Source organism: Drosophila erecta, unplaced genomic scaffold, assembly GCF_003286155.1.
Source record: "Drosophila erecta strain 14021-0224.00,06,07 unplaced genomic scaffold, DereRS2 tig00000021-arrow-pilon, whole genome shotgun sequence".
Taxonomy (NCBI): domain Eukaryota; kingdom Metazoa; phylum Arthropoda; class Insecta; order Diptera; family Drosophilidae; genus Drosophila; species Drosophila erecta.
The window spans coordinates 1,824,557-1,834,011 of NW_020825198.1; the positions used below are offsets into that span (position 1 = coordinate 1,824,557).

The following is a 9,455-nucleotide window of genomic DNA, read 5'->3' on the forward strand; positions in this document are numbered from 1 at the left end:
CAAATTTGAATTGATTTTAAAAAGATGGCAACTTTTCCAACTAGGTCGATTGCCTATCGATGTACAACGCAATCGCTCGGCAACCCTGTCCATCAGCTGTTCGAGAAAAGAAAATGCATTTGGCATTCCAATCCAGAGATAATTAAAAATCAATTGCTAAAGCAGCAGAGCAAGTGACTACCAAAAAGAGTGCAACGGAGCGGGGAAACACCTCGCGGCATCCACACGGCGCAGTAACAAGTCCGGAGCTGTCCCACTTCGATTCCAAATCGGATTACCCGTTTTGCAGTTAGGACAAAGTGTGCCAACGCCACAACGCCCCCACCCCAGAAGTCCATAGAAACGCCAGCGGAAGTGGGATAGAGACGGGGACCACGCTCCACTGACCGCTCGCTTGCCACGCCTACTGCCACAAGATGCACCTCAGCGCGGACATTTCCAGCGCCCTTCAGCAGATCGAGGCTGTGAAGAAGGGCATCGATGAGTCCGACGACCCCAAGCTGCAGATGCAGACGGCCGAGAGCCTCAGCACCATTCTGGGCATCCTGCAGGATCCCGTTTTCCGCACCATCGTCCACGTGCAGGACTCGCTGTCCGAGCTGAACGCACAGCTGGCCCAGCATCCGTCCATGTTGCCCAACGACTTCGACATCGATGTGGCTGGCAACCTTGTCCTCAGTTTGAATGGCGGCGAGGTGATGTACGACTTTGACGAACAGCGATCCTCGTCGCACTCCCACTCTGCTCCGGGCAGTCCGGATAAGTCCGGAGGCGTCGGCGAGGAGCCGCGCCCGCAGAGCCAGAACTCCAAGGGCGCCGGAGTGGCGGATCTGTACGCCACGGATTACGCCCAGATCCAGGCCATAGAGCTGGTCAATGACGGCACGGGTCTCGGATTCGGCATCATTGGAGCTCGCAACTCGGGGGTGATTGTAAAAACCATCCTGCCGGGGGGCGTCGCCGATAAGGATGCACGCTTGCGCTCGGGCGACCACATCCTCCAGATTGGAGACGTCAACCTGCACGAAATGGTCTCTGAGCAGGTGGCTGCCGTGCTGAGACAGTCTGGAACCCACGTCCGCCTGGTGGTCGCCCGTCCCGTCGAGCAGAGCGTACCCACGCCTCAGTACGCCCTGGAACCGGGCACTGCTGTGGTGCCCACGCGCGTCCTAGTCGATCCTGCCGAGCTGGAGCGGTACCTTATATCTACCGGCTATCCGGAAATCTTTGGCGAAAGCTCGACAGCCTCAACTCCGCAGACCACCACGGAAGACGATCGCTTCGTTTATCGCGGTGAGACCTCCATGTTAATTGATCCCAGCATCGACCTAGAGGAATTGCTTGCTCTTCCCGAAACGGAGAAGCTTCAAGTGGAGCTGAAGAAGGATGCCAATGGCCTGGGCATCACCATTGCCGGCTATGTTTGTGAGAAAGAAGAGCTGTCTGGCATTTTCGTTAAGAGCGTCTCGCCCGGTTCAGCGGCGGACTTGAGTGGTCGCATCCGGGTCAACGATCGCATCATTGAAGTTGACGGCCAGTCGCTGCAAGGCTACTCCAACCACCAGGCCGTAGAGCTGCTAAAGAAGTCCGGTCAGGTGGTGAACCTCCGCTTGGAACGCTACCTGAGGGGCCCCAAATTCGAGCAACTGCAACAGGCCATCGCTGCGAATGACAAGCTTCCATCCAGTGCTCCTGGAACGCCTTCAAGGGCTCCCATGCCCACGCCCGTAGCCACAACGTCCTCGGCCACAACTACACCATCACGTAGCATCACTCGGGAGTTGGAAGAGGAAGCCTTACCAGCGCCAGAAGCATTCATGACCACTCCGCCGTCGGTCACCACAATGACAACCACCACATTGAGCTCCTTTGGAGCGGGTAAGCAACTGGTAGCAGTAAGGGATTCCCTGGATGGCTCCACAAAGATCATACCCACAGAAGTTGCACCATTGGCGGATAAGACAGAGGTGAGTATTAGTTAAAGGGGTAACACAGCAGCAAACCTTATAGCGGAAGAACGTTTTATAGGCCAAGAACAGCGGTGTGATCACCCGTCACAAATACTACACCGATCCGGAGCTGTCAGACGACGCAGAAACCGAAATTATTCGCAAGTGGCAGAAGATTGTGGGCTCCGATGTGGAGGTGATTGTGGCCCAGATTAAGAAGTTCGCAGTCGGCGGATTGGGAATCTCCTTGGAGGGAACCGTGGACGTAGAAGGAGGGCGCGAGGTACGACCCCATCACTATATTCGTTCAATCTTGCCCGATGGACCCGTAGGCGTGAATGGAGTACTCCGCTCTGGCGATGAATTGCTGGAGGTAAACGGCGAGCGGTTGCTGGGCATGAACCACCTGGAGGTGGTGGCTATACTCAAGGAACTGCCGCTGGATGTGCGCATGGTTTGCGGTCGCAACAGGAATAGCTCGCTTCTCCCATTCTCTGATGACACCCTGAAAAAGTTGAGTAACAACTTTGAGAACCTCCTGCCTGCTACCGATCGCCTGGTGAAGGCCAAATCCGATGGTAGTCTGGCCACCGCGGGCTCCGTGGCCGATGGGGATTCAGTGGCTGCCGCTGCTGCGTCGTTTAGTAAGCTGAAGTCGCGCTCCCTGGAGCCACTAACCGGACTGGCTATGTGGTCGTCCCAACCTCAAATCATCGAATTGGTCAAAGGCGACCGTGGCTTGGGCTTCTCCATTCTGGATTATCAAGATCCGCTGGATCCCAACGATACGCTGATTGTAATCCGTTCTCTGGTGCCTGGAGGTGTGGCTCAATTGGATGGACGCCTTATTCCCGGAGATCGATTGTTGTTTGTGAACTCTATTAACCTGGAGAACGCCTCGCTGGACCAGGCTGTGCAGGCTTTGAAGGGTGCTTCGAAGGGAGTGGTCCGTATTGGGGTGGCCAAACCGCTACCCATGACGGACAACTCCCTTAAGGCTTGCAGCAACGCGAGCACCACCAGCGAGGAGACCTTGGACGCGCAGCCATCGCCTCCAGCCTTGCCCACAGTGGCTCCGCCCGCCATGCCGCCCACTGCCTCCATGGGAGCTGAACCGGACCTGATTCCCGACTGGCGGAATTAGGGAGTTATAACGAAGAATTCCACACATTCCAGGCAGCTGAATCTTTAAACCTGTTTCTGCATCCAATCAAACGCGGTCGCATCGGAATTTAACAGCTTTTTAGGGCTTAGTTATTGAATATTTTCTACGAATATAAAACAGGCAGTAGAATCTGCCAATTTGAAAGGATGCCAGAAGTACAGGACCGATTGTTATTACCGAATCAAAATGTTATGCATATTATTAGCACCGAATTGTGTTTGTCCCCTGAAAACGAGCATTCCACAAGTATGCAATATATTAAACCCCCTAGTATTAGCAAATGAATTTTAACATGGTATTTCCAGAGTGTATGTACTTAAACTAAATTAAATAATGTACCTTCCGTACGGTCAATGAGTATCACTTGGGGAACGGAATGGATGATTTGGCGGGGGTTATTGCACGCGGTTTAGCTGTCGCTCGATCCTCATGTAGTTGCGCCTGGACAGGACTCGATCGCGGGCATAACTGACCAGGTAGCTCAGCAATCCGATCACAAAGCACAACACCTCGAATTTCAGGAAGTTCATCTGCTCGATGAGCGCCACCCGGTCGCAGCTCCTGGTTACGATCTCGCCACTCTGGCAGCGCAGCAGCTCCTTGTAGTGCGTGTGGATGCAGACGCCCAGGCTCCTGCTGACTATGTCGAATTCGGAGCAGGGGTGGCACTCCTCCACAATCGTGTACTTCTCATTCCGCCAGCAGGTGGAGTTGTCCTCGATGACGAACTGCGGCTCTCGGCGACGTGGTCCTTCTGCCGCGTATCGGGATTCCACGAAGAGGACGAGGATGGTGACCATCGTTAGGGCTCCTAGTCCAAGGAGCATGTGGTGTCGCTGGCAGTTCTCAAGCATTGTGAAGGCGGGCGGCAAACTCTCGTATTGGAGCAAGTGTTGGATTCAACCTGGAAGAAGCATAGTATGCTTAGTGGGTAGTTGCAAGGCATATGGACGGGTTTACTCGGATTCGTCTTGTTTTGGTTTTCCTTTCTATGAAATCAGCTTTCCTGTGTGACCAAGCGGAAGCGTTTATTTTTATGCAGCCGTCTTTGGAACTAGTTCTTGTTTGGCGTTTCAGATAATATTGTATAAAAAGTTAAAATTTGCACATGCATACCACTTATAGTTTTGATTAACGTTATAAATTCATTGAAAAAATACTAATAGTTTTCTAGGCAATCATTTAAGCCTCTCGTTCCGGGCCGGTTCGCGGAACTGCAGGTGTGTGACCAGACTGCTCGCAGCTCGGAACTAGTTCGCTGTTTACGAACGACAATAAACGGAGACCAAAACAATTACGGAGGACGAGCACAAAGCGAACGTGAGAAATTTGTGAAAATTTTTATAAATCGCGTGTGTGGGCGCTTCAAAAATGGTGCTGCGATCGGGGATCATAATTCCGTTTCAGTTTCGCGACACGAAGAAGCTGCTGATGATCGGGGTGCCCGAGGAGAACCGCAACCTAAACATATGGGACCTGAAGAACGTGGGTAAGCAATGGTGTGGATGGGGAGGGTGAGGGGAGGGGGTGGTGTCCAAAAACACGGAGCCCCCCAGTGATTAGGTCGCTAAGCATGAAATAAAACTAACAAATCCCGCCACACAGTGCGCGCCGCCTTCGGGATCTACAACTTCGAGTTCCGGAACAAGAAGATCGGCTTTAACATCCCGGACGAGCTGCTGCTGCACTATCTGGCCCAGAGGCACGACCTCACCAACTTCGTTATAGAGATCAGTCAAGGTAAATAGCGTTTAAGTTACGGCTAAGTCGCGTTTCAATTAGCTTTTAAGCGTTCGAGTGACTCCGGGCAACCCGCAGTCGCGGAGTCGCGGTGTCGCGGTGACGCGGAGTTCCGGAGTTTCCGAGTCCGGACTTGTTTGTAGATCAGTTGTGTTTATGTAGACGATGCGTGCGCTTCGCTTGTAAGTTTCTGCGATTGCCATCTGTAATAAAACCCAAATTGTAAAATGCTCCCTCTTGCAGCTCTGGACGATGGTCACGCCAAGGAGCTGCTCTCCTACGAGCCCTCTTGCTCGATGGCGGCCTTAAAGCACCACGCCCATCAGCACCAGCACCATGTGCCACTGCCGCAGCGTTCCAACGAAAGCGCCTCGCACCACGCCCACGAATATGTGCCTGGCTCCCAGCCAACCTCTCCGGCCCTAGGGATGAGCTCGGAGGCTGTGGATTCGCCACTGGACCATCAGGGCAATAACTCGGTGTCGGAACCCACGGACAATTCTCACAAACTTCGCCTGGGACAGGTCTACTCGGAACGGACGCCAGAATCGATGACTCAGGCCATTGACCCCATGGACATTATACCCAAGTCGGAGTCGGAATCGGAGGCGGAGCGTCTGCAGCGGGCCTCAAGATTCCTGGCGCGGCAGGAACAGCACCAAGCCCAGCAGCAACAGCATCAGCAACAGATGCTGCCGGGTCAGCAGATCTTCCCCAACTACACGCATCCTTTGCCGCCGATGAATGCACCCAATGCCTCCCAACAGTCGCCTTACACGCCGGGTCTGATGAGTCGCTTTAGAAGTGAGAGAAGTCCTTGCACCAGTCGTAAATCCGAACTTAATCCTTTAAAATTCTCTTAAAGAACGCGGCGAACGCATGTCCAAGGATCAAAAGGAACTGTACGTTAAGTTTTTCGAGGACAACCCCTGCATGCTTTCAAACCATCGCCGGCACGATGGCCTCACCGAACCACTGTGGGCAAAACTGGCCCACATGCTGAACAGTGTTCCCCAAGGAGCCGTGAAGAACGTGGAAGACTGGAAGCAGACCTTCGACGCCTGGCGGTACCGCATCTTCATGTACACACGCTACAACTCCAAGCTGAGCATGTCGGAAACGACCGCTCCGAAGAACTTCAAACCCCTGACAGCTACCGACCAGAAGGCGTATGCCATGTGGACCAGCCACAAGCACATAGCGCCGCAGGACTTCGAAAAGATGGACATGTTCGTGCCGCTGGACGAGTCTACCACGGCAACTAACAGCTACGACTACTAGATGGGATCAAAGTGCAAAAATCAATCTGTTAATGTGTACTTTAACTAGTGCTAAGAAATACAATACTTTTTAAGAGAAAGAAATCGCGTTTTTCACCTTGAATTAGATTACACATAAAATATGCAATTAGAGATTATATTTTCTACTTACTATATTCCATACTTATTCTTTCCAGTCTGCGATGTCGCCCTGGACAACTATGTGCTGAATCGCCAATGCAGCTGTGCGGACCAGAAAATGCTCAACGATTCGCCAACGCCCGAGGAGCCCACCAATTTGTGCCAGCCCAGCAATGTGCTGGAGGCCGCGCCCACTCCGCTCATGGCTCTGCCACACTGCGAGGACGAGGATCACGAGCCTGAGCATGAGCACGAGGAGAGCATTAAGTATCGGATCGACAAGGCCAGCAGTGGAGCTGCCTCAGCGGAGCTGGGCATGCCCGCCTACGAGGCCTGCTCGCCCAAGATGGACTACGATACGCAGGACGAGCTGCCGGACTCGCCGCACTCGCAGCCGCCACCGCCTTTTCCTCTGCCCGCAGCCCTGCCGTTGCCACCGCCGCCCACCTCGCATCACCAACATCTGCAACAGCAGCACCAGCAGCAACACGAGGTGGGTTTGTCCATGTCTGGCATGTGTGCCGGTTTTGTGTTATATATTTTGGATCTGCCCTCTTATTTCAGGAGCGCATCCAGCAAGAGTACATAATCCAGCAACAGCAGCAGCATCAACACCTGCAGCAGCAACAACATCACCTGGCTCTCCTGCAGCAGCAGCAGGAGCAACAGCAACAGATTCAGCAGCAGCAGGGTGTCAACATGGCCATGGGCACTACTACGACAAACAACATTCGACGTAAGTGACTCTTTTTAAATAGTGCTCGCAACAAACCAAAGAAATTACCATAAAGGCAAGCACCTTTGATTCTAATTTTAAACATACTGCACTTGTGGCGATATAAACATTTTATTCCGCCGATCTGGGAAATGTTTTCCGAATCTTTACCAAACGCATTCCAAATGCCATCTTTCGATGACCTGTACTTCCTATATACTTCTTCAATTTAGTGACAAGTTGTGGCATTGTTCCGATGTATTGTCAAATGATTCGAAATGAATTTTAAGTATAATTGCGGTTTTCCATTAAGACTCCAATCGCGATGTTCATAAACAAAGCGGCAACCAATTTAGAGCATATTAATTGCATCAGGTGCATATTATTTGCATTAATTTGACAGTGAATACATACATTTGAATAACAATGGTGTTAATGAGTCGAACTGTTTCTCGCCCGCAGAGCGCAAGGAGCGGATGTCCAAGCGGCAGAAGGAGCTGTACGTGCACTTCCTGCAGCAGCACCAGTTCATCAACGACCACCGTCGCAACGATCCTGCGCTGGACCCCTACTGGCAAAAGCTGTCCAACCTGCTGAACGCCGTGCCCCAGGGCGCCGTGAAGCACGTGAGCGAGTGGAAGCAGACCTTCGACAACTGGCGATACCGCATCTTCCTCTACGCGCGCTACAACTCCAAGCTGCAGGACGAGGAGGCCCAGAATCCTCGCAACTTCAAGCCGCTGACCCGGACCGACAAGCAGGCCTACATCATGTGGATCCGGAACCCGGACACCGCGCCGCCCGACCTGGACAAGATGCGCAACGTCTTCTGCAACCTGGAGGAGACGGCGGTGCAGCAGGAGTAGATTGCCCTTCGTCGTAGCTGTAACATTTCAAATATTCTTTGTCACCTTTTCAATGGTTTTTATCGTATTAATCGTGCGTATGTGTGTCGCTGTTTTCCTGTTTTGGGAATGCATTTTCCTTTTAGCTTGTTGTCATTGTTATGCCTTTTTGAATATTAAACATGTGTTTTTTTTAATGAATCGCTAATTTTAGTCGAAAATATGCGCGCCTTCTATATTTATACTCTGGCCGAGCAGGTCGTTTGCCCCAGCTGGTGTTTTGCATATGCTGTAGCCATAATGAACCCTAATACTGAACAGGTTATGGAATCAATAGCATTAAGTGCGTGGATAAGTGCGGCAAGGATATCGAATGCGAGCACGACGACTTGGCCTTGAAGGCGTTCAGTTGAGTGGCTCCATGACAAACTCCTTTCAGAACCAGCTCCACTCGTATGGCTCCGTATCTCCATCTAGACTGTCACGCCCACGTCCGTTTCGTCTACCGGTGCTGATTAATTTGCTGCCCGCGGCGGTACAGCATCCATCCAGCGGGGCCCGTTGTACTTGTCGCTAATCCCCGGCCATTAATTATTCGTTCAATCATGTCCGATACGCCGATGCCGCTGTTCAATCGACACTTGGCAGCTTGGCGGGGATTATTTTTATTGTCAAATCCCGATAATAATTCCTTCTTTTGCCGATCTGCGAATTAGTTCCAGTGTTTCTTGAACCTGAACCTGAAATGGCAACTGAAACTGAAAATGGGAGCCCCAGCCATTAGCATATTGTTAATTAAAAAGAAATTGTTTCGGTTCGGTTCGGTTCCGTTCCGTTCGACATTGGTATTGGGTTTATTCTTCTGATTAAATGGCAATTTATCATAAATTATTGCACTTAATTGTGTGCGATTGCAAAGTGCAAGTGCTGCGGGACCACTAGAAATCTCGTTTTATGGCCAGCAGAAATGTGTTACATAAACAACCAACCTAAATGAGCGTATCAGCTCGGGCGACATTACAAATGATTTGTAATCGCGCTGTTTCCCTCCCAGAGACCCTCCATCGCCTTTTGTCCTCTGGCTCTTATCTGCGTGGCTGCCAATTGCCAATCCTAATAAAGATAAATGAACCCGCACTCATTCCACCCGATCCAATCCGATCCACTCCGATCCGCTGCAATTCGAAGGCATTGAGTTGGGTTATTGGCTGTGACTTTTGCGGCCGATTGCCCCCGAATCGGAGCTGGGTTCTGCCATATGGGTACATGTGAAATAAAGTAGGTATACTGAATTTAGGTATAACAACTCCACGGATTATATGATTTTCGCAAGTAATATTCTCTCATTATATCTTTCACCTCATCACTGTAATATATTTGTGTTCGATAAATATAGTAATATCCAATATCCAATAGTATTATTTCCAGTGCTGTTTATATCTGCCGCTTCAGTCAGGCGTTCAATATCAATATTTCATCATTCAGCGTTTGCAATCGAGAATTCGTGGGTTGATATCTAGGTGGCATTCGTTAGATGTGCCCGGGTATGAATTATGACAGGTGGGGGAAAACAATGCGAAGCCTGATGGCTGGTGGCTGGTGGCTGGTGTCTCATGTTTAATTCATCTGTAACTGCATATG

General features: G+C 51.2%; 3 protein-coding genes across 4 annotated transcripts; 2 read left to right on the forward strand and 1 right to left on the reverse strand.

Moving 5' to 3' along the window:
• Window positions 1-38: 38 nt before the first annotated feature.
• Window positions 39-3,461, forward strand: LOC6545945 (patj homolog). The gene is made up of 2 exons (XM_001971169.3): window positions 39-1,967; window positions 2,029-3,461. Exons 1-2 carry the CDS (start codon window positions 417-419, stop codon window positions 3,091-3,093), a joined length of 2,616 nt encoding a protein of 871 aa, XP_001971205.1. The 5' UTR covers window positions 39-416; the 3' UTR covers window positions 3,094-3,461.
• LOC6545946 (protein JTB) lies at window positions 3,311-4,179 on the reverse strand. The gene is made up of 2 exons (XM_026976722.1): window positions 4,075-4,179; window positions 3,311-4,018 (listed from the first exon to the last, which is right to left on the reverse strand). The coding sequence occupies exon 2, from the start codon at window positions 3,966-3,968 to the stop codon at window positions 3,510-3,512; it is 459 nt and encodes a 152-aa protein (XP_026832523.1). The 5' UTR covers window positions 3,969-4,018; window positions 4,075-4,179; the 3' UTR covers window positions 3,311-3,509.
• Window positions 4,180-4,342: 163 nt separating this feature from the next.
• On the forward strand, window positions 4,343-8,015 carry LOC6545947 (PAX-interacting protein 1). Of its 2 annotated transcripts, XM_015158150.2 has the most exons (5): window positions 4,343-4,603; window positions 4,720-4,854; window positions 6,311-6,747; window positions 6,819-6,990; window positions 7,432-8,015. In XM_015158150.2, the coding sequence occupies exons 1-5, from the start codon at window positions 4,486-4,488 to the stop codon at window positions 7,833-7,835; spliced, it is 1,266 nt and encodes a 421-aa protein (XP_015013636.1). In that variant the 5' UTR covers window positions 4,343-4,485; the 3' UTR covers window positions 7,836-8,015. The 2 variants fall into 2 exon arrangements, with proteins under 2 accessions (XP_015013636.1, XP_001971207.1); XM_001971171.3 differs by lacking the exons at window positions 6,311-6,747; window positions 6,819-6,990; window positions 7,432-8,015 and adding exons at window positions 5,098-5,658; window positions 5,720-6,293 and having other exon boundaries at window positions 4,344-4,603.
• Window positions 8,016-9,455: the final 1,440 nt, after the last annotated feature.

Excerpts from the sequence above, each read along its gene's own strand:
- LOC6545947 (XM_015158150.2), top strand. The coding sequence starts at position 4,486 with ATGGTGCTGCGATCGGGGATCATAATTCCGTTTCAGTTTCGCGACACG. Across the intron at positions 4,855-6,310 it reads CGTTATAGAGATCAGTCAAG|TCTGCGATGTCGCCCTGGAC; the intron begins GTAAATAGCGTT and ends TATTCTTTCCAG. Across the intron at positions 6,991-7,431 it reads TACGACAAACAACATTCGAC|AGCGCAAGGAGCGGATGTCC; the intron begins GTAAGTGACTCT and ends TCTCGCCCGCAG.
- LOC6545945 (XM_001971169.3), top strand. The coding sequence starts at position 417 with ATGCACCTCAGCGCGGACATTTCCAGCGCCCTTCAGCAGATCGAGGCT. Across the intron at positions 1,968-2,028 it reads CATTGGCGGATAAGACAGAG|GCCAAGAACAGCGGTGTGAT; the intron begins GTGAGTATTAGT and ends AACGTTTTATAG.
- LOC6545946 (XM_026976722.1), bottom strand. The coding sequence starts at position 3,968 with ATGCTTGAGAACTGCCAGCGACACCACATGCTCCTTGGACTAGGAGCC.